This window comes from Myripristis murdjan, chromosome 23, assembly GCF_902150065.1.
Source record: "Myripristis murdjan chromosome 23, fMyrMur1.1, whole genome shotgun sequence".
NCBI classification, from domain to species: domain Eukaryota; kingdom Metazoa; phylum Chordata; class Actinopteri; order Holocentriformes; family Holocentridae; genus Myripristis; species Myripristis murdjan.
In genome coordinates, this window is record NC_044002.1 from 14258976 (window position 1) to 14283279 (window position 24304).

Consider the following 24304-nt stretch of genomic DNA (forward strand, 5'->3'; position numbering starts at 1 on the left):
ATGGGCATGTGTTGGCATTACTGAATGCCCTATCGAGCATTATGGCTTTCATACAACAGATAAAAAGTTTTCTTCCTAGTAGTGTACACAATAATCAGAAAGGATAGAGTTGCCTGGTGTCACTTCAGTGGCAAAGCAAGTAATTCCAGTTTTCATGAAGCTGTTAGCACAGCTGGAAAGGGTCCTTCAAAGGTCAAATTTCTGGTTCACATAATAGGCCTGGTCATAATTGTAGTCAAAATCTATAGCTATATGACACATGTGGTGGAAGATGCTTCTGCAAGATTGAAGCCTGGCAAGAGAGGTGATCAGTGTGGGGAAGGTGAATGAGAAATACTCTCCCTTCCTTTGACTACTGATGTATCCTTAAGCAAGGCACTTTACCCATAAATGCTGCAGTAGAGCTGCTCAATGATCGGAAATAGAAGATTAAAATTATACTAGGCAGCTCCCAGGAGCGAATATGTGAAATTGTATGAATGTTAAGCAGGGCTGTGCTACAAAACTATATCAAGCCTCTCTGGATAAATAAAGGTTAAGAAATATTAATGAATACCTGACTGTCAGATGTGTCTGGGCCACCTCTGTCTTCAGTTCTTCATGTTTGTCCTTCAGGGCTCTAATCCCCAGCTCCTGGAGGAGACACAAGCAGTAGAAGATCACATACACAGATTTTCAGGTGAGTGATGAGAATTTAATTGAACTCATATTGCACAGCCCAAATTTTTCTGCCAAAGTGTCTGTTCCTTGCCTGCAGAGTTGGCTCTAACAGCTTTACCTTTGCACATGGTTGTGTGTGTAGTAAGGGAGTTAACAGTCTGTTCATTGTGGCCAAGAAAGTTTATTTTCAGTCAGCAGTCAAACTCCAATATTGGAGATTGACTGTTGAGAATATGAGACAGATTCACTGCTGAAAAATACTGTTTGCAATTCATCATTAGCAAATCATTGGGCTTTAGACTCAAATTCAGATTTATAGCACAAGCAACAATACAGCATTTGTCCTCACATTGTTTTGGATGTAAACAATTTTCAGATATTACAGCCCTATTAGTTGCACCATAAGGGAAACTGATGGGTTAAACTGATTTGATGTTGTAAGTCCTCAAGTATTAAAGAATGAATTGCCATCAAAACTATCTGTTAATAATCTGACTTGAATAGTATTGTTAGCTTTTATTGACTAACATAAAAGAGATGTACTTTCAGTTTGTTATTTACTGTTAATGAGCACCAGTTCCTCCTTTTCTGTACACCATGAGGCTGCACGGTATGGACCAGATATCTTATAGCATGGAGCAGATATTCTAGTATAATGCTTGAATGTCTATTTTAAGTTTGATAGTCTGTGTTGTATTTTCATGTGACTCAACACTGTGCACAGCATGTATTATTTATCTATAGGATTATAACTAAGTATTTGTGCACAATTTACTGCCTGGCTCAAAGGCGCACAGGCAGAAATTATGTCATCCACTAACCCAGCCTACATTTGGCTCTCATTGCTATGACATGTTAGCCAGCATAGCGTAATAAATATAATTTTAACTGCTTATCAAGTAATATAACATACCTTTTTTGGCTGCTTGTAATACAAGAAAATTAATGTTTTATGCTATATCTGCAGTCTCATTCAGATAGATGCAATTGTTGAGTTGGCACATCAGCTTAAATACATGTTTAAAACTGTTTAAAGCCTTATTCTATCTATAGTGAGGATTAAAAATGATATGCCATATACAATCTTTGCACTTTGCAGATTCCGCTATGAAGATGCTTTGCAGTTTATCCTCAAATTGCTTCAAAGAGCCTATAAGAAATCTTCACATCTGTGGATTAAGCCTGGTTGGAGGCTTACAGTAAGCCTCATATTGTTCCTTTGTGAAATGCATTGTTGCAGTCTTAATCTGTGTTTCTGAAACTGGACCTGTATGGTGCAATGAGGAACTTACTTCAGGTTTGGGCTGCATTGCAAGCTCTCTCCTTGACTCAAGCTGTTTCTTCTCCTTCTGAAGACTGAGGAGAGCAGTGGAGAAAGAAAGAAAAGAAAGAAAGAAAGAAAGAAAGAAAGAAAGAAAGAAAGAAAGAAAGAAAGAAAAAGGAAAAAAGAAAGCAAATGCACAATGATCATAAATTCAAATTCTTCATACATGGTTTCAGTTCCTGGTTCTATAGAAAGAGGAATATTGATAAGAGGAACATGTGACGAGCGTCCGGTAAAATATCTTTGTGCAATTTATGCCAGTTAAACAAGATTATATGATGTACAAAAAGTTCTTCTGATTGTGTGATTCATACAGTAGCACAAACATACCACGTCATAGATGGAAATCACACAGTTCAGCAGTTTTACCTCTTGACAAGGCAAATACAGTCAAATGGATCTGAATTACAATGAGGAGGTGAGTGAATGATCCTGGTTCAGTTCAGTTGTTTGTAGCATGCAGAATGGCCAAAGTTCCAAATAACCTCCAAGGACAGTTTTCCATCATTAAGAAGTAAATTAAACCCAAGTTCCTGTGTTCTTCCTAAAACAATCTTGCAGGACTACGAAGCAAAGTTGCTTGTCACCTATCTAATAAGCTCTCAGCGAAATGTCAGGATATTAATGAAAGTCAGTGTCTTGGTCGGCTGTTTGGTGTCGCGTGATGAAAATATCAATGTCTTTTTTACCACAATCAGTCCCCATACTTTTTTTACAGGCTCTGAGGATGAAGATTACATTCCTGACACATAGTATATTAAAAGCACAGGTATTCAAAAAAAAAAAAAAAAAAAAAAAAAAAACTTCCTCATACATAAACAAAGCCAAACGGATAGAGCACTCAACACAGTAGAAAGCTGCATATGAAACAAAATTTCTATGAATTTTTCATTTCCCTATGGCAGACTCCTTTTGAGCAGTTGATTAAAGTTTTTATGAAATAATTTTATACCTCTGGGAAAGCACGTACGATAACATATAGTGTACAGCTGCACATTTCAGAAAGAGTGCAATATTAATCTCTCTGAATATGATATACTTGATATAAGGTGATACACATGGAAAACGCATGGATGCTAAAATATGTGACGAGAAAAAAAGTGCTGGATTGCTATGTATGTTTGGCCGAGGATGAAGGAGGCAACAGTTTTTTTAAGAGCATACTTAAAGCATATTTGCATGGTTAGCATCTGCCTGTCATATGCAGACTGCTGGCTGACTAGCCATTTGGACAAGAGAGAATAGAGGGGAGAGAACAGAAGAAAAGATGGGGGGAGGAAGGGCTAAGGCTTGAGGGAACGAAAGAAGAGGGAGAGGTGAAAAGAAGGAAAGAAAAAAGAAGAGTGAAAGGAGATGAGAGGGGGTAGAAAACTGATATAAGAAAAAGAGAAGAAAAATAAAGAAGCAGAGATTAAAAGAAAAAACGACAGTAGTACAAGAGAAGAAAGAGACAGCACAGACGTATCCCTACCAAAAGCTAACTGTCACAAATAATATGCACACTCATAGTCTAATATATGATGAGACAGCCCTGTCTATTGCTGCAAGCACAGAGAATGCTCCGTAAGTGGTTTTCATTTAATATTTCAATTACGGCGAGGTCTAAAATCCTCAGCCTCAGTATGTGTGCTCTGCATAAAAATCTCTGTATCCTACAGATCGCATCTTGGCAATATGGTAGTGAGTTTATGTGCTGTGAGTAGTTTAATAGTGCTGAGACAATCCTGAGTCAAATGTAATTCCATAGAGATAAGGGGGTAAGATGGCTGAGGAAAGGCTAAAAGTACTAAGCTGTTGGGTAAATAAGCAGTATTAATAATATTACATCTTTTCATACCTAACCATTTTTCTCTCTCCCACTGATTTTCTCTAGCTCATTTATCTGACCTCCTGGATAAAGGTGATCTGTGGCAAGTTTGTTTGAGCAAACAATTATTTTTCATTGTGCAGTGTGTGTTTTCTTGTTGCTTACAGGAATGCTCCAGTGACCTGTCTTTGGCCCTCAAAAAATACAGTGTGTGCGTACCGACATGAGAGAGGAAAACGAGTAAGCGTGTTCTTTTTCCATGTCCATGGGTGTGCTTGACCTTTTGGAACCAGCAACAGGAGTGTTGAGAGAGTGAAAGGAAAGGAGAGAAAAGAAAAGAGAAAACAGCAACAGAGTGGGGGAAAACTGGAAGAGAGGAGAGTAGCGAGTAATGGGAGAGAGAGGAGGGGACTTGTGGGAAGAGAAATGACTCCAGGACTGACATCAGACACAAACCAGTAAGGAGAGCTCATGTAAACAAACACAAAATGCACTTGACGATAGTTTTTTCTCATGAATTCTGTACATCATTTCCCCAGAAACACTTGGCAGGGTAATGAGGACTCTGAAACAGCAATTACAGCAAAACACACCACTGAAACTAACATAGAAATTATTTTATTAACCCCACATTGCAAAAGAGTTGTGTAGCACAATCTTGTTTTTCTTTAAATGAGTGAAAAAAATCTGCCAGGGGAATGAGATAATCCTACTTGCTTCCAGTGCAGTTTCACTCTGAGAAATGTTTCTGGGAACAAGTATAAATATACTGAAACAAGGCACAATAAGTCAGATCAGCCCCTTAGTATTGAGAAAATGACACTTGACAGAAGAAAAAATCTGGAAACAAATGAATCTGCATTGAAAACAAGTGGGATTTTTTCATCCCACTGATAGATTTTTTTCACTTGAAGAAAAACAAGATTTAAAAACTGAATATGAAATTAAATGACTTTTTGAGATGGAAACTTTTTGCAGTGCAGTTTTAGTGGTAAGGGGAAATTATTTTACACCCAGTAATTCTTTTATTGTGCCTGTGTGCCTGTGTGTGTGTGTGTGTGTGTGTCTGTGCGCGCGCGCGCGCGCGCGTGAGCACATACACATACACTTTCTCTGGTAAACACTCAAATCTGTTTCGCCCTCACTCTCCTCTGCCACTTGAGTTGTTCTCGAAAGTGTGAGTGTGCATGTGAGTGTGTGTGTGTGTGTGTGTGTGTGTGTGTGTGTGTGTGTGCATGCATTTTTGTGTTTGTGTGAAGGTGTTTATGCGAGCAAATCAATTTTCTTCTGACAGTGTATGTGTGTCTGTGTGTGAGTGGCTATGTGACTGAGTGAGAGAGATATATAGATAGAGTAGATTGAGAGAAGTTTGCAGGAGATATGATTCTTTAAAAGTTAAAAAAATCTGCCATAGGGGTGACAGTTAGATATACGCATGGGTGTGTATAGTCCTTACCGCTCCACTTGCCGTTCTGCCTCAGATTTGATGTCACTGACTGTCCTCAATTTGCTGGAGGCCTGTTGGAGCTGCTGTTTCAGGACGCTAACCACCTTTTTGGCCACCTCAAGGGAAGCCTGCTTCTCACCACTCTCCTTCGCGGCCTGCTCCCTCCTCAGCTCAGCACAGTTACGCTCCAACTGCTGGACATTTAACTCTGATCTGTTTGATGCACCAATTAAATGATGTTTTACAGTATATCAATAAAGCACCTTAAAGGACCAAACCAGTGATTTTGAATGTTTAACCCATTTACTACAATTTCACCACATTTTAAAATGCAACAGAACATTTTTCAAATTATGCAGGGGTACAAAAGTTTTCACAACATTTAATCAAAATCCCTTGATTTTAATTAGAAATAGAATTTCTGGCTGGAGCACCCATATTATAATATTCTCTTTCTGCAGCTAACCAAGTCATGGCCATTCATAAACCCTGGAACTGATGGAACTGTGTAAGGAAACTTTCCTCCAGGGGATATTTACTGTTTCACTCAATACACAATTACTGCTACTTTTAGGAAAACTAATTTGGATGACTTTAATTACTATAGTGATGGAGTACTAATGTAAAGACAGCCCAAAATCTTTGAAAGTTAATTTTCATATCATAGTGGAATGAATGGAAATCAATAGCTGGATAAAAAGTAGGAAAAATGATATTGACAGTCTGAAATACAACAGCTTGCTTTGGGAAAAGATTAGTGGGAAATGTGAAATAAATACATAATTCGGACTTGTAATGCTAACATAAAAATCACTGGTATGGTCCTTTAACTGCTGGGTGCATTTACATGAGCTCAAAACTAGATTAAGGCAAAACTTTAAAAAATGCCATGTAACTGGCTTAGTTTGATTATCTCTGTCAGAGTAATGTCATAATAAATGTAAACAAATAGATGTAGATTAATCTATTTATTTGGCCATTTTCATAGATGAATAGACAGATTGATAGAATCATTCCTTAAATATCAGAACATGTCAAAAAGGTCAGAGAGATCAGTATTAGGTATGGGATTAGTGTCAGAGTTATGGGTAGAGCTAGGAAAACATACCTCTTCAAGACATCCTGCATCTGCTTGTAGCTGGCCTTCAGTTTTTCTCCTTTGGTCATGCTCAATTTGCCTGAAGAGAGTAGCTGAGGCATACAGAACAAGGGATGGTACTCAAGATGAGGACATGACACCAAAATGGTTATTTCGTTCAATATGAGTTTCCAAGTGATGGTTGTCTGCTCGCTTTTGTCTACAGTAACAGAGTTTACAGTTGTCCTAAACTGTGTGGCTTCAGTCAGCTGAGGTTGGCTACCAAACATGGCAACACATAGGCTACAGTACAGTCAGGCATACAGTGATATGGGACTCTTGCCTGGCACCAAGCAATTTCATATGAAAAGCAACAGAGGAGCTGGTTTAAAAAGTTGGATTCACATATTGCTTTATCATATAGGGCTGTTAGCTAAAGTTCCACTGTTGTAAAATTGTTGGGCTGTCCGTCTTTTAAAAAAGTCATGACATTAATGAAATATCCGAGGTCATTGGAATCTCTTGCTGCCAATTTTTTTCTGGAATACTCAATAAGCTAATGTTCCTAGGGACCAAATAAAATTCTCACCAATAAGCACTTTGCACTCTTGCATTTGTAAACTTTGTCCAGTATTGTTCAGCAAAAAAAAAAAAAAAAAAAAAAAAAAAAAAAAATCCAGAAGTAAATAGCTCCAAATGTCTCAGTAGTCCACACTTTTTGACAAAAAATGCCTTTGTTTCTACTGCTATGTTTCTACTGTAAACTGTACTCAAAAAAAAAAAAAAAAAAAAAAAAAAAACACAACAAAGTCAACAAATTCCATGATACCAGTAAAGGGGATACAAACCAAATTAAGCTGAAAAGAAAAAAAAAAAATAAAAAAGAACAACAACAACAACAAAAAACTAAAAACATTATCATCACAACAGAAATCCCAGTATCAATACATGTTACAACCATTAGGCCAAGTCCTTATCATCACTGTAAAAAACAAGCATAGGTCTCTCAGTATCTGTAATCTCAAAAGGAGGAGAGAACATCTTGAGAATGGACAACAGATGCACCTCTCTATACTGCCTTGTGGCTGGAATGTTTGTTATCATGCAAAATAAAATTTTGGCCTTATAAAGATCTTTGGTTGACATACAAATCAGTGTTTCTCCCCTTGGCTCTGTTTAATGAACATGGTAATATTGAGCAATTAGTCTTGTTGTTTGCAAGCCAAAACAAACAACTCCAGTACAACTGGATCACATTTCATAATACTCTGATTCCATCGATGAAAATATGTCCAAAATGCTGGAGTTTAAAAAGTAGAATGGCTGTAAAACTTTGGCAAAAACAAAAACTAAAGAGAAAAAGAACTGGGACATCAAGTCAAAGGCATCTTATTATGGGCACAGCAAAACAGGGAAAATTATCTGTGAGAGTGGTTGTTAAATCTCTCTGTGTTGTGAGGTAATTCTGTGTTTGTAACCGAGACAGAATAGAGGACAGGTGTTGTTTCCCGCTTATCTTCAAAGCCAGGTTGGTAGAGTGGGGAGTAATGAGGGATAGCTCCACCTGTATCAAAGCACTCCAGAACTGAGGATATCTGAGGTTGCACTGTGTAGCAGGTCGTCTAATGGCACTGAAAACACACACACCACACACTGCGTTTACATAAACACACACCCACAAACTTGAACACACAGAAGGATATCTCCTGCAAAACCTCTTCCACTGCAAGGGAAAATATAGCTGGCACTAAAACATTAACTGATTATGTTTTTAGAATAACTTTATTATATCGTTTATCTGTTAAATGTACTTGAAAGTATCAAGCCACGTTGCAAGAGCTAAGAGAACACAGTGGATGTTGTAAATGATGTAGATGAGGCTTCTTGTTCATTTTTTTTTTTTTTTTTCCAGATCTGTAGATGTTTTTCATTGTGCATGAGTTGTCATCCAAGGTCACATGCCTTGAAAACCACATGCTCAGGCATAGGCCTAGTTAATTCTAACATCTTGAAATGTTAAGCTGGTCATCTGGTCCTAATTGACCTATTTTACTGCAGAAATTATGCATTTTTAGTTATATGGAGTAATATAGTATTGAAACTTAAAACAACTGAACAAATATGGCCGAATTTTCATTCATTTTAACACTGCATGTGATGCAACATAAATTATAGCACTGAGGCAAACATATAAGAAAATGACACATCAAAACCGGTAAATATTGTATTTTCAGGGACCTGAGGAACATCCTGGCTGTACACTGGTCATTTATCTGAGAGAGGCAGCTTGAAGTGGTTTCCAACTATCTCTCTATCTTTGGTGCCAGGAGTTATCATCAGTAGCAAACAGCATGGGAGGCTTTATTGGGTGGCTGCTTGAGGCCCGCATGCGGTGGACCATCTTTGAAGTGAAATAGAAACAATTACTCAAAGACGTTTACAGGCACATGAACACACACACACACACACACACACACACAGATGCACGCACACACACATGCACACACACACACACACACACACACACACACGCACACGTACGCACGCACACACGTACGCGCGCACACACGTACGCGCGCACACACGCACGCGCGCACGCACACACACACACACACACACACACACACACACACACAAAACATACACCTGCCCACACACTTGAATCTATTCTGCAGAACAGACCTTTGTAAACTTCAACAGTTACAAGATTGTGTAGTGCAGCAAGTATGTTCTGCATGAGGTACGTGTAAAGTTAAAAAGTTGTAAGGTGTTGTAACATTTTGGAGCTTGAGAAAAAAAAAAAATTATCATGCACACCACTGCAGTCTTCCATTTTGTGGAGGGAATCACCCCAAAGGTTTGTATCCATATATAGTGGAGAAAGACAGTTCCCCATGCACATTTATCACCTCATCATCTTGAGTTCAAAGGAACCTTTCTAAGAATGTCTTGTGCTTTGCCCACCACCTCTCCATGTGCACATGCCTTCATTTTTTTTTTTTTTAGGATCCACTGGATTCAGACATAGCCCATTTTTGTCTTTGGAAGATTGAACAGCCAGATTGAATCACTGTGTAGTAATATTTTCCTTTCTGGAGTGTTCTTGTATCAGGACCAAGATCCAGCACTGTAAATGAAATCAATTAACTTAAACTGTGTCACAGTTCTCTAGAAATATAGCAGTGGAATGATTCATCTGGGCCTGCCAGAGCAGTTGAAATAATATCTTATTGTATGACCCATGGTTGTGAATCATGGACTGTACTGTGGCTTACCACTAGTGACACATGAAATAGGCTATGTCACCAAAAACACACACAAAACAAAACAAAACAAAACAAAACACAAAACAACAACAACAAAAAAAACAGTGCCAAGTCAGTTGACTTGTGTTAAGTTTAATTTACTAAAACTCTATGTAAGCATTCATTCAGTCTGTAGAGCAGTGCAGTTTGTAGACACTGAGTCCGCTTCCAAAGCTGGACAGAACAAAAGGAGTTTATATTGCAGAGTAAACAATCAACTTTAATAGCTGGCATGGCTTAATAGCTATTAAAAAACACTCCATAAAATTGCCTAGTCTATGAATTAGTGTGGGAGAGTATGAGTGCAATTCAAGTAATGAAAATCTAAAACCACTAAGCATGATCATGCTACCACAAACTCATTCAAATCATTATATGCAAAACAAGTGTGCTTTGTAAACACTCTGTTATCTGTTCAGTTTGCCTAATATCAAAACAAACTATACAGACCAACATAGACCAGTTCACAATTTCAATACTGACATCACATGTCAGCGTTGAAAAAAAGTTTTTTGAAAAGTTTTAATAAATTCCAAACAAATCTCAAGTTCACTTTTCAAACTTTTATATAATAGACCCTCCCCCTGATGAAGACCTAAAGTGGTCAAAACATGTCTTTTTAATGATTTAGCCTTTATGATAGGGCTGGATTGCCCTCTTGTTTGAAGCAATTTCCCCATCTCTAAGAGCACCCAACATATTTTTAATCTATGTTTGATCATATAGAGCAACCAGCCATCTTTTTCTTGTAAGCCCCCACAATACACTATATTACCAAAAGTATTCGCTCACCTGCCTTTACTCATACTATGAACTGAAGTGCCATCCCATTCCTAACCCATAGAGTTCAATATGATGTCGGTCCACCTTTTGCAGCTATTACAGCTTCAACTCTTCTGGGAAGACTGTCCACAAGGTTGAGGAGAGTGTTTACAGGAATTTTTGACCATTCTTCCAAAAGCGCATTGGTGAAGTCACACACTGATGTTGGTCGAGAAGGCCTGGCTCTCAGTCTCCGCTCTAATTCATCCCAAAGGTGTTCTATCGGGTTCAGGTCAGGACTCTGTGCAGGCCAGTCAAGTTCATCCACACCAGACTCTGTCATCCATGTCTTTATGGACCTTGCTTTGTGCACTGGTGCACAGTCATGTTGGAAGAGGAAGGGGCCCACTCCAAACTGTTCCCACAAGGTTGGGAGCATGGAATTGTCCAAAATGTTTTGGTATCCTGAAGCATTCAAAGTTCCTTTCACTGGAACTAAGGGGCCAAGCCCAGCTCCTGAAAAACAACCCCACACCATAATTCCTCCTCCACCAAATTTCACAGTCGGCACAATGCAGTCTGAAATGTACCGTTCTCCTGGCAACCTCCAAACCCAGACTCGTCCATCAGATTGCCAGATGGAAAAGCGTGATTCATCACTCCAGAGAACGCGTCTCCACTGCTCTAGAGGCCAGTGGCGGCGTGCTTTACACCATTGCATCCGACGCTTTGCATTGCACTTGGTGATGTGTGGCTTGGCTGCAGCTGCTCGGCCATGGAAACCCATTCCATGAAGCTCTCTGCGTACTGTACTTGGGCTAATCTGAAGGTCACATGAAGTTTGTAGCTCTGTAGCAATTGACTGTGCAGAAAGTCGGCGACCTCTTTGCACTATGCGCTTCAGCATCCGCTGACCCCTCTCCGTCACTTTACGTGGCCTACCACTTCGTGGCTGAGTTGCTGTTGTTCCCAAACGCTTCCATTTTGTTATAATAGAGCTGACAGTTGACTGTGGAATATTTAGGAGCGAGGAAATTTCATGACTGGATTTGTTGCACAGGTGGCATCCTATGACAGTTCCACGCTGGAATTCACTGAGCTCCTGAGAGCGGCCCATTCTTTCACAAATGTCTTGTTTCACAGTCTGCATGCCTGAGTGCTTGATTTTATACACCTGTGGCCAGGCCAAGTGATTAGGACACCTGATTCTGATCATTTGAATGGGTGAGCGAATACTTTTGGTAATATAGTGTATTTTGGGTGGCAGAATGGTGGTTCAAGTCCCCAAGTCAGCAGTCATCTACCCTGCTGAAATGTCCTTGAGCAAGACTCAGATCGCTCCCAGCTCCAGGGGTGTTGTGTGTCCCCTCTCTGACTTCCCCATGGTGGGGGCCAAGAGATAAAAGTATTTTTCTATATGGATCAATAAAATATAAAATTATTCTTCTGCTTACTGTTAATCCAAAAACTTCCAAGCAAGCCTTGCAAAACTGGGGGGAAAAAATTGGAAAAACAAGTTGTTCCTACTAAGTGAAATGAACCCTTCCTAATTTGTTCACCACCTGAAACTAATTTGGACTAGAAGTGTGACTGGTGGCGTTGTTTGTACATTACAGCTTTGGAATCTGAACCGGGTCAGAGGACAGGGCCATTCAATTCTGCATCCACAAACACAAAAAACCAAGCATGAAAAAATATTGCTGTAATGTCAGGAGAGTCAGTAGTTCCTGTGTACTGAGTCATTTCTCTCTTCAGGGAAATGAGCTGACTTAAGAGTAAAGCCGGACAAGACTATGCATGGACTGCAGGCAGGGTAACCAAAAGGACCTACCTACTTCCCTCCCTCTTTCTCTCTCTCCTTCCCTCTCCATAATCTCTGTCTGTATCTCTCTCGTTTTTCACAATGCTGCTGATATGGTGTTTAGCATTACGCAATACAGTGCTGCCCCTCCCATCCTCTCCAACTCAGCACCCTCCCACTCCCTCTCTCGCTTCCTCCCTCCCTTTCTCAGTGCTGATATTAATGACACAGCTATCTGAGGCAGCGGCAGTTCCCCTGCGCTCTCTCCCTCCTGCAGGCTGCACTCATACACACACACTCCAACCAACTGCGTATTGGGCACACATTCACAAACACACTCTCATACTCAAAGACAATCTGCACCTGCATGCACACACACACACACACACAGACACACACTACTATAGCCGAGCACACGCTCTCACACTCTTTGAGTGCATATCAGAGGCACTTGAAAATACTTATTCACTTTGCATACACACTCAGGTCTCCTTTATACATCTAACACGAAAAAATGAGGACCACTGTGCTTTGCGTTTGTGCCAGTCTCCTGCTCTCAGCAACCGTGATCCCACGCACCAGCCAGGTAGCGGACTTCACTTTTAACCCACACCAGAGATGGGACACTAAAGGACCCAATACTTTGGGATCAGAATCTGGTACCCCTGCCTCCTGTCCCATGAAACTGAGACCCTCTGGCCAGTGTGGGGGCTCTGGGGCCGGGGCAGAGGAAGGAGAGGACTGCCCTTACCAGCTCACCCTGCCTCCCCTCACCATCCAGCTGCCAAAGCAGTTCAGACTGTTGGAGAAGACGATGAAAGAGCTGCAGAACCTGAAGGAGACGGTCAACAAGCTGAAGAGTGGGTGCATGGAGTGCCGCGGGGGACGGGGAACTGGACAGCAGCAAGCTGACCAGGGACAGCCACAGATCCAGAGGGACAGCGGGGAGGTGGCAGGATTAGACTTGGGACAGGAGCTGCAAGGCGGGTCCAGTCGAGAGGAAAGGGGAGATGGGATCGCCACTGGAGCCACAGGGGCTGGTGCTGAACTGGGGCAAGGTTCTATAACAGGGAAAATTCCACCGAGCCCAAGCACAATGCAGGACATGCAGGTAAGAGGCACAGTTCAGTATCATTTGAAAGAAGGCAAGTCAGATGCTGACAGAAAAATGGCACCTTTAAACACCTTTTTTCCATTTTAGTCACACAACATGAAGAGACAGACCTTTTTTTCTTAAATTATACTCAATCTAGGTCAACTGAACAACAAAACTACAGGTCAATATTAAGAAAACATTTGAATTATTTATTTTTTTCTCTTTATTGTGTCAATTTTTGTTAATCTGATATGATCATATTATTGTGAGATAAGAAAAGACTTTGTTGGCCAAATCTAATTTTGTGTAACCAATAGTTTTCATTTGATGTGGCTAAACAAAATAAAAGACAAACACTGGTATTGTACAAACTGTGTAAAATGTATATGAACACATACACTAATAATAGCAATAATAGTATTTGAAGGTCTACAGAAAGTGCAGCAGTTGTACTGCACCATTTTTTTTCTTTTGTATTTTAATCACTGACAAACAAAATTTTAAAACATTTATGAACAAACAAAAAAAATAAATGAATGGAAGGAAACTGGACAGAACTGAAAGACAACGCAAATGAAACAAAAATGTAAAAAAAGAAACACCAAATCTGAAATAAATAATAAAAAAAAATAAATAAATAAATAAATAAAAAATCCATCTCGCCTGAATGTGCTCAGTAAAATGTATCCAACTAGATTGTAAAATTGACAAGATTTTAAAAGACCTGTAAATTCCCTGGCACAAATCCACCAGGGAAAATTCCTGGTACTGTGAACAGGGTGGGGAATTAGCACCAGACACCAGCCAATTTTTTTGCTGTGGCTGGTAAGCTTGTTGATTCTCACAGCCACTTTGGCAGGCAGCCAGCTGCTCCTCATTGTAAAATTCAGCTTACCAGGTAAAACAATGAAAAATGTGGGTGAATTCAGTAATCTACCATGCCCTGTATACGGTACACCAAAATAATATCCTGCCCTGCTCTGTTCGCCTCCCAGATAAAGCTGAATAAGATGTCAGCAAGCCTGCGCAACGCTAGGAACCAGATCTCTGCTCTGCAGGGTCATCTGGAGCGGCTGAACCTGCTCAACATAGACAACATCCACGCCATCGTGGACAGCAAGGTGGAGAACATCAGCACAGTGATCAACAAGATCAGCTCCACCTGCAACACCCAGTGCCAACTACAGCCCACTGCTCAGTGTAAGGCTGCTTTCACTGATATTAGTTTGCTACCAATCCCACCGCAATGTGCATTTCCACTATATTTAATTCTCTGTTCTCACTTTGTATTCTATTCTATTCTGTTCTGTTCTACATATCTATTGTCCTTTGGCTTTTTGAAAACCTCTCTCTCTGCACTCTAGTAACTTGGTTATTTCAACTATTGTATTCTTTTGCTCTCTGTTCAAGAATATTCAAAAGAAGCTCTGTCAGTCTATTCTATTCTATTCTATTCTATTCTAGCCCTTTAAACTCAGAATAAAAGTAGTTACAACAAGGAAACCTTAGCATAAAGTAAAAGGCTCTGGTGGTTTGGGCTGCTGTCAGGTGCACTTCCTGGCATAGAATCTGTCTAATCATGCCTAAGTGGCTATGTCAGTACAGATATCCCACCTCTGGGTGGTCACCTTCACCCAGTTTTGTCTTTCAGGCAAGACCAACAATGACCTTGTCAGCAACACATGGGGGTTTGTCACGACATGCTTTATCCATTACTGATATGAATCAAACTGAATATTTTTGAGATATTATGACTACCATAGACAGAATTAATTATCATCTTTTTAAAAGACGGAGGGCTCAAGCAGTCATTCTGAATCAGCGTTTGGAGAAATTATAATGAGTAGGTCAAAAATCATCCCAACAAAAGCAGGCCATTACCATTTTAGAGGCAGCACTATTCTGTACCTTAATATGTTTTACATCTAGTGAAGACTAAGCCTCAGCCTAGCCACAGCAAAAAAAAAAAAAAAAAAAAAAAAAAACTGAGTGTGTTGAAATTGCTTCACATTGAGATCATACTCAATGTGAAGTATGTGTATGCATAGACTAATAAAACTAGGGTCAAATTATCATAGCAAATTACTTCTTACATAACTGATTCAAGTGTCTTGACATCCCTTTACTCGCCATATGGAGAAACTCAAAGAGGAGAGAGGGAGGAAAGCAGGGAGGTAGGGCGAGAGATATCCTTGGCTTCTATACTATTACAGAAGGTGTGAATAATTTCAAAAATGCACTTAAAAGCAACAGTTTTTAACTGTCAACTCCATTTACATACAGAGGAATTCCAAAGACTAAGTTAGGGAGAGTTGAATTTCATATCTGAAAAAAACGAAAAAAAAAAAATACATTAGTCAGGGAATACAAACAAACTGGGCATAACAAACATTTCACACGAAACTGATGCAAAAGCTTCTTTGGATGAGGTTGCAGTTCAAAGTGAGTCACACACACTAGCCAGATCCCAAATTGAAACTGAATTATATCCTGATATTGCATGAGCAAATGAAAACATGCTATATATATTGGTGTTATTATGTGAAAAACAGATGTGAGCGTGAGGCTTATTTCTAAGTAGATTAGCTGGGACAGTGGTGTGAAGGGGATCCCAGCTTTTTCCCCATTCCCGTTTTCTTCACCCCTCAAACTTCCCTTTCTCTTTTTTTTAAAACATTCCTTCATCTCTCCCCTCTCCACCGTACTTTCATCTTCTCTGACTGCCTTTGTTTTGTCCTTCTCCAGTCTTTTATTCTCTCTCCTTCATACTCTCCTTTACTCCTCTTTTCATTCCCTCTCTCCCTAACTGTTTCTCTCTCTCTCTCTTTACTCCTTTTTCTCAGCGTCTCTCTCCTTCTCTGTCTCTCCTCCTTTCTCTTGCTCTAGAGGTCATGCTCTTGAGTGCTCATTCTAGCGTAAAACAACTAACTCTCATTATCTCTTGCCAACAACACAAGATGTTGCAATGTAGGCGGCTTTCCTAACATTAGTCACGGATGGTACACAGGGTCAGAAACACTTGTCTTTGTACATCAATCTGTCATGTTGAGCTTAAAAACCCGGCAAATTATTCTGCCGCAAGTTAAGAAACCGTGTCTGACGATGTCTGTGAAGTGAGTCCAAAAGAAACAGACAAGTAACAGTGTGAATTGTTGCTTCCATGGAAGACAAGAAATCAGATAGGACCTCTGCAGTTTTACAATGAGAGTGAACAATTCTGCAAATGCTTGAGATGTTTATGAGACAACAATTTTATGTGTGAATGTGTGTTTCTGTGCCTGTGTGTCTGTGTTTGTTTCTGTTTAGATATGGCTTGTAGTGATGGATCACTGGCAACCAAACATCAACATCCTATCACACATAGAAACCAGAGGCACAGCTCATTAAGCAACAGCCCACTGTTCAAATAAACAGTGATTTTATTCTTAAGACTCAGAAAAGGCATCTAAGGACACTAAATCCCTATAGATGTAGACTGGCACTTAAACCAACAACGAGGACAAATAGTATTTTAGAGAAGATGCTTTTGTTCCTTACAGCTCACCGTGTTATCAACATTGATTTCACCCCTTTTGTCAATTCCATCCCTGCTGCGAGCAACGATCTCCATTTCCACTGCTAAAAAACATAGGCCTATTGCAGCCTTAAGGTCAATGAAAAGCAGTAAATGTAACTGTTCAGCTACAATACCTAAATGATAAACAAAGGAATTGTGTGCTTTACAATTAGGCCCCTGACTCTGTCAAAATAGCTTGTCTGCAATGTGGAAACGCATAGCTTCCTAAAGGAAGGGTGCTGCTTCTCAATGACAGCTCGTTTCCATCAAAACTGACACTAAAATTCCATTTAGGGTGTTATGATGGGAAGACACCATACTATCAGCTTAGATACAGATTTCCTTCTATGACAGGTGCTAATGTTGGATGAGTGCTGGTTGTCACGAGGCATACTTCCTTGATAACATGGGGTTTTGTTTCCTTTACTGCCACTCAAGCGAGCAGTTAGCTAGTCAAGGAGCCAATGTGTCAGTCAAAGTATGCCAATCAGTCTGTCATTTAGTTGTTCAGGCTGTAGGAGTTATGGAGTTAGCCAGTCAACTCAGGAAGCCTGGATGTAAGCAGGTCAAGAAACCATCCACCAGCAGGCAGCATAAGCTTTCCAGCCAAACAGCTATTCAGTTAACATCCAGCAGTTCACTCAAGAAACTAACCAGGCAGTCCTCCAGCCAGTCAGTAAGTGGCTGATATACAGTTATTTAGGTCAGGCACAGCGCCCATGTTACTGAGATGAGATGGCTCCTGGCTATCAAGGGACACTGATAGGACAGCTGCCCAGTTGGACAGATGGGGACAAACAGGCAGGAGTATGAGAGAGGCCTGAGGAATGAGGAGAGTTAAAGTGAGGGAGACGCTGAAAATTTTTACTTTGCATGCAATGTGCAGACAGAAATGGTAACTACAGTCTCACCTCCCAGACTGCTTTCCATATGGTGCACTTGCCCATCTGCAGCCATTTTGCATTTTCTCTGGTATGTGTTCATATATAAATCGATTGAGCACATTACAGTACATAGCAACTGTGAATGCAACCAATAGACATGCCAGGTGCTTTTATATTTATGCCATGTGTGCATACATTTTTCACTCTATCTAGTACCTTCTCCTCACTTAATCATTATGGAGAAAAAGCTCAGAATGACCTTGCTATAAGCAGAAGGTACAATGTAGTATGAATGTGTAAATTTCTCCACTTGACTCCACTTGGTGTACACTGCCCCTCTCTACCTTAACTATTAAGAGAGGAAAACCAAAAGCTGACCCTGTTCATTCAGTATAGGTGCCTCCTACACTTGCTCTATTGTAATCTACCAAACCACAGAACAGATTTAACAGTACGAGTGAAATGCAGTCAGCACTGGAGTCAAACAACTCAGGAGGAGCTCAACATGCTCTGTGCCCAGTGTCAGGATGATTTAGGCCCCAGGTCCCAAACTTCCAGGGAGGGGGTACGCCTCCCTAATCCAATTTTACACTTTCCCACATTTTGACGAGTCTGTTCCTTTTATTTCCCAAATGCTAAGTGACAGGGATTTTTGGACCTTGGTGTGGTTTGGGCCAATAGGCAGCAGAGCTCTATACAGCGGCCTGCAGTGCAACACAGGGGACAGGAGCATGAGCTGGAGAAATAAGTGGGCATGTATGAAAAGAGATGGGGGAAAGGATCTCAGAAAACAGCAGAGTTGTGTGAAGTCGGCCTATGGAGCAACACAGGGGACAAGGTCACTGACTCTCATCCTCTGACAGCGACCTTCATCCTCTCACTCCCCTTCTTTTCTCATTCTTTCTTTTCTTTCTTTGTTTGCTTTGTTATTTCTCTCTGTCTTTGTTTTATTTTTGTCTAAATGTTTTAAATGCCACTTTATATGGTGGTCTTGCTGAACTAATGTTGCCCTGTGGTTCCATCCCCTTTTATTGGCAGGTTTGGGGCACAGTAGTAACAAGAGGGCTAAAGGACTAAAGTGTTACAATGTACAAATATGGTTGTGCTGTAACACTCAAGACAGACCTCTTTGCATGCAGGGCAAATAAATGAATGGGCACTTCCAATTACTACTGCTGTACTTCCCTCTAATTTTTCTTTTTTGAGAATTGTGCCAGAAAAATGCTTCAAAAGATAATTGAATAACAACATTTAAAAGCATTCCCTTTGAACTGCCTTCTTTTCTTCTCTGTTCTCTTTTTCTCTGTCTCCCTCTCCAGTCATCTTAGCCCCCAGGGACTGTTCAGATTATAATGCATTGGAGGGGAGGAAGAATGGTGTATATCGTGTGACCCCTGATCCCCGTAACGGGACCTTTGAGGTCTTCTGTGACATGGAGTCCTTTGGAGGTGGATGGACTGTCATACAGCAACGGCTCAACGGGTCTATCAGCTTCAACCGCACCTGGGCCGAGTACAAGAAAGGCTTTGGGAACCTCAGGTATGTATACTGGTCTGCAAGTTCATATTGTTTTTGGGTGCCTCTTCCAAAAATGGCTTTGGGACCTTGAATATGTACAAAATAGGAGATAAACAAAAGCTGGCAGCCAAATGCTTTAAATCGTTGGCTGATGCTTGGAGGTTTGTGTAGCTGAATTTAAAGAAATATTAGAATAAGCTCCCATTCAAAAAGCCTGTAGGAAAAAAGTAGATTTTATCTGGGTAACAACCATAACCACTTGCTAATCAAGTCCAAGCATATGGTCCCTTTTTTTTTTTTTTTTTTAATAATCACACCCTCTTTTATCTCCACTCCATCCCAATACCACCCCATCCCTTCCTCTATTTCTCTGCCTCCTCGCGTGCAGGGGTGAGTTCTGGCTGGGCAATGACCATATCCACCTACTGACCAAGGCCAAAGATATGATCCTGCGTATTGAGCTGGAGGACTTTGAAGGTGTCAGGGAGTACGCAAAGTATGACCACTTCTATGTGGCCAATGAGTTCCTCCGCTACCGGCTGTCCGTCAGTGGATACAGGTACAGTAACTGTCCGTGCATGTGTACATGAAGTATCGTGAAGCTGAAGAGAGAGCTAGGCCTGACGACGGAGGGTCCCTTGAAAAATTAAGAAAGATTTCCCTTTTGCTATATGTCATTGAATGGAAGTAAATTCCAAGAAGGATAGAGTAAATGTGAAATGTGTGCAAGCCATATATGTTTATTCTTCCTACTTTCAGAAAGTAGGTCTAACCTTTACTCAGCCAATTCTAAAAAGAAAAATGTTCCCTGCTCAGAGTAGACATCTAATGTGAATTTACATGAGTAAGAACTTTGATGTGACAAAGGATTGAAGACTTTGGCCCTGAAGTGTGGCCAACATTTGTATGCTGCCACGGCAGGCCTAGTTGACAACTGCACCTGATATATTGATGTCAGTGTGATGATTATCATTGCAGTGGGACTGCCGGGAATGCCATCAGTTTCAGCAAGCAATTCAACCATGACCAGAAGTTCTTTACTACTCCTGACCGTGACAACGACATGTACCCCTCTGGAAACTGCGGTGCCTATTACAGTTCTGGCTGGTGGTTTGATGCTTGCATGTCCGCCAATCTCAATGGGAAGTACTACCACAAGAGGTACAAGGGAGTCAGGAACGGGATCTTCTGGGGGACCTGGCACAACATGTCGACGGAGTACTACCCTACCAACTACAGGCAGGCCTTCAAGACAGTCAAGATGATGATAAGGCCCAAGAACTATGCTCCTTAAGAGGACAGGAAGAAACATATGGTTAGATATGGACAGATGAACAGACAAACAGATGGAGACACAAACACGGACATAAAAACACATGCAGACAGAACGGATGGACGAGTAGGCACGAGTAGACACTCATACACATTCTCCTAGTCATGCATGTACACACACATACATGTACCCACACTGAAAAAGACTATAAGCCCCAGAGACAGTTTGAATGCAGTAATCATAAAAAATGTGAAAAAAATCAAGAGATATTACTTTTTTCCATGCTAGCCTTCAAAACATAGGTTTAAAATTCTGAGGACTGTGGATTACAGATAATGATGGACTAATAAAAATCTACACACGTTGTGTAAAGGCCAACCTCCTTCAAGGACCCTGATATTACATGGAAGGTTACAATGAGAGATTTTTCACTATGTCTCTGGCATTTGTGCACTTTCTGTCCCACTGCCCCCTGCTCTATAAGGCCTCATGACAACTGAGAGACAGTACAGCACGTAGTAGCACTAAAATCTAATGAGCTATCATTTTCCCCGCTCTAAGTGGTTTCATAATTAACAGCAGCCACTCAAGTGAGGTATATGAGAGCTGATGTGACAAAAGTGCATCTGAAATCCATTGTGAAAGACTTCATACTGGGGTCAGTTTCAAGCTGTTTTCACTGAAATAACCCATATAGTCAGTGATACACTGCACATTTTGGGCAACAGTGCAGAAGGCGATGCCTCTGTGATGTATTTAACCACATCAGAGCATCTTGTTAATGTATCACCTCAGCAAAATCTTCTTTACAACAGCCATGGACACTTCTATGAGTGAAAACTGCATTTTTCAAACTGTTTTCCATCTATAGCTCTGGGTAAGCTGAGCTACTGCACATTTCACAGTGTCACCCACCAGTTCCAGATATGAAGAAAAAAAAAAACATGATCTCTGACACATCACTTGTACAATACTGCTGCCTAATGTTAGAAAGTTGTATAGCATTGCTTAGTCCATCTACACACTGTGAATGGGAGAGGTGCATGAGAAGGAAAGGGTTCAGCGAAAGGACATGTACAGTATTTATTTTATTTTGTGAGGTATGATAGCTTTTATATAACTAATATATGGGCTTATACAAGGACTAATGATTAGTGATATTTGAGATATCTGAACAATGGTAAAGACTGTGTCCATTCATAGTTGATTAGTTGTGTACATTCAGAGCTATGTGTGTGTACATAGTTGAGCTTTTCTATCATTCATCATCAACTGTCATAAAAAAGATACACTTACTTTTTATATCAAAACATGAATAAAGTTCGAACTACATGTCTGTGCACATTGCCGTTTTTGAACCCACTCTGCATCTTATGATATGAATTGCTGTAATCTGTGTTTTCTGCAACAGGACATGAAACATTGATTTTTAACTCAAAGCACCCTACAGTGACATGAATGTATAGCTGTTCAGCATGCACGCCCACATTCAAACCACTAAGTCTGACAGTGTCATTGTCCCATTCTACCCACTGAACTATAAAGGACTGTTGTCTGTCATTGAAGCTTCATTGGAACTAGCCAGGGCTACTCTACGAGATGGAAACCCATAATAAAAGGCTTTATGAGGCACTGAATAACTGCGAAAGGAACTCTTGAAAATAAAAGAATTAGATTCCCATAAAGTTCACAGAACATAAACCTGATTCACAGATGCACCAGACTGTGGGCCTATTACTTTAATGTTTGCTTACTGTAAGTGATGAAAAACTGAATAAAAAAACAACAACATATCCATCCATGCAAGGTATTCAAGCTCCCAATAATTAATTGTTGTTTGTTGTAGTAATATAGGACTAGCCTCCTACACTAATACATACCATATAATCTTTGGAAAGCATTCATAATCTTTTGTTTTAGGTTAATAGAGAAAATAACGACTGCCTCTTTTAAGGTTTTCATTTCTCAAACAGTCCACACCATCAGCATATACAATAACCTCCTAATGGCTATTTATGGTTTCATGAAGCTTCAAACCCATATAAGGAAGCCTCCTTCACATCACATGGTATCACATGATGTGGAGAATGCAACACATACCTCATTTAGGCACTGGAAGGCTGGAGAGAAATCATAGATATCTGTGGTAGAGGGCCGCTCCTCTGGAAAGGAAGCATCAGGTGCCATGGCCACGAGAGGTGTGTCCTCCTCTATTCTCTTCACCTTCTCCTCCTGCTCCTCTAATTCCACTTCTCCTGTACTGGGAGGCCTGCAACTCCACTGGTCCTCAGACTGGCTCATACTGGAGGACAACAGACAGGCACACTGAGGCAGACGTCTTAATATGGCTTTGCAAATGTACATAACTTGGACAGGGAAACTACACAAATAACACTAAAAGTCATCCTGGAAATATCTTAATGACACCATCGCATATTAACAAAAAACTAGAAAGTGACATTTACAAATAAATGTGTGGGCTCGGTTCAGGGTACTGGATAAGACAACAGCATGCAGTAGTCGTTGAAATAGGCCATGTCAGAATATTTTGCTTGGTAGTAGCAAGATTGTGTGTGTGTGTGTGTGTGTGTGTGTGTGTGTGTGTGTGTGTGTGTGTGTGTGTGTGTGTGTGTGTGTGCGAGAGAGAGAGAGAGAGGGAGAGAGAGAGAGAGAGAGAGAGAGAGAGAGAGAGAGAGAGAGATGTACTGATTTCTTGTATATGCCAATGTATAAATATCTATTAATATAGTTGGTGTATGTAGTTATTTCTTGTCCTGTGTGTGATTGCATGTTTGTGATAACATCACATGCATTGCAACAACATACATTGTAATCATTAGTTGTTTTTGTTTGTTTGTTTTACATCTGTACATGCTGTGATTCTTAAGTCTGCTTTGGTGACACAGATGTCTATTTGTTATGCCAATAAAGCACTTTTCAATTTGAATTTGAATTTGAGAGAGAGAGGGAAGAGAGGGATCCAGTTTTTGTGTGCCAGTGTACCTCCACCTCTGCTCTCACCTGCCCAAATGAAACCAAACTACAATCTCCAGCTATGCTAACTCAAATTCTACTTCCCCACAACAGAGAGACTGTCCAGGAGCTGCTGCTGACTCAGATATAAAAAGAGGCCAGTCACGCACCACTCACGCTGCGATTAACAACATCTCAGCAGAAACCCGAGGTGGCTATGCCGGCTAAACTAGCATCCTCTCTACACGGAAGCTAACGCACTGCTAGGAAACTTAGTTAGCTCGGTTAGTTACAAACAAACTAAAAAAAAAAAATACCAACACGTTCATGTCTCTTTCTTACCTTTAAAATGACTCAGGTCGGGGACACGACTTCATATATTTGTCTTGCAACTTATACGGGTTTAACAGTTCGTTTAAACATGTTTCAGAGTTGGTCAGAGTTGATATAGCTTTAGTTAATAAGTAGGAAGAATTAAATCACAGCAACGGCTGTTTGGCGAGTAGGCTGAGTAGCGTGCGGTGGTTGCTATAGTAACGTGGCCAACGTCACCGACTTTAGGTGAAACGATTTATTTTACTTATGTTAAGAGACTAATAGATAATATGAAGCAAAAAAGGCAAAAATACAGTTGCATGCAACTACAACTTAGCTTCTAACATTTAGAGCAGCTAACGGCCAACCTAACTTTTTTTTTTTTTTTTTTTTTTTTTTTTTACACTTACATTAAATCTCCAGCAGATGGCGGCAGATAGTTATCTGCTGTTGATCACGAGCTGGCCCGCGGTCCAGGTACAGGCATCAAGAGCCAGTTGGCTGT

At 40.5% G+C, this 24304-nt stretch overlaps 2 protein-coding genes across 2 annotated transcripts in view; one reads left to right on the plus strand and one right to left on the minus strand.

Annotated features, from left to right (window-relative positions):
• ccdc146 (coiled-coil domain containing 146) overlaps positions 1-23963 on the minus strand; it is a 48420-nt gene extending 24457 nt beyond the window's left edge. Inside the window, exons 1-6 of the mRNA XM_030046335.1 lie at positions 23827-23963; positions 22612-22813; positions 6347-6429; positions 5248-5451; positions 1953-2016; positions 557-633 (exon numbers count right to left, since the gene is read on the minus strand). Of these exons, the coding sequence (XP_029902195.1) occupies positions 557-633; positions 1953-2016; positions 5248-5451; positions 6347-6429; positions 22612-22812 (629 nt within the window). The 5' untranslated portion in view covers position 22813; positions 23827-23963. The remainder of the gene's footprint in view (positions 1-556; positions 634-1952; positions 2017-5247; positions 5452-6346; positions 6430-22611; positions 22814-23826) is intronic.
• On the plus strand, positions 12547-21843 carry fgl2a (fibrinogen-like 2a). Its single transcript, XM_030046336.1, has 5 exons — positions 12547-13295; positions 14276-14480; positions 19040-19259; positions 19627-19797; positions 20217-21843. The coding sequence occupies exons 1-5, from the start codon at positions 12699-12701 to the stop codon at positions 20530-20532; spliced, it is 1509 nt and encodes a 502-aa protein (XP_029902196.1). The 5' UTR covers positions 12547-12698; the 3' UTR covers positions 20533-21843.
• Positions 23964-24304: the final 341 nt, after the last annotated feature.

Bases quoted from the DNA above. Each gene is read 5' to 3' on its own strand.
- fgl2a (XM_030046336.1), top strand. From the start codon at position 12,699: ATGAGGACCACTGTGCTTTGCGTTTGTGCCAGTCTCCTGCTCTCAGCA. The intron at 14,481-19,039 runs GTAAGGCTGCTT...CTCCCTCTCCAG, and splicing joins ACTACAGCCCACTGCTCAGT to TCATCTTAGCCCCCAGGGAC. The intron at 19,260-19,626 runs GTATGTATACTG...CCTCGCGTGCAG, and splicing joins AAAGGCTTTGGGAACCTCAG to GGGTGAGTTCTGGCTGGGCA.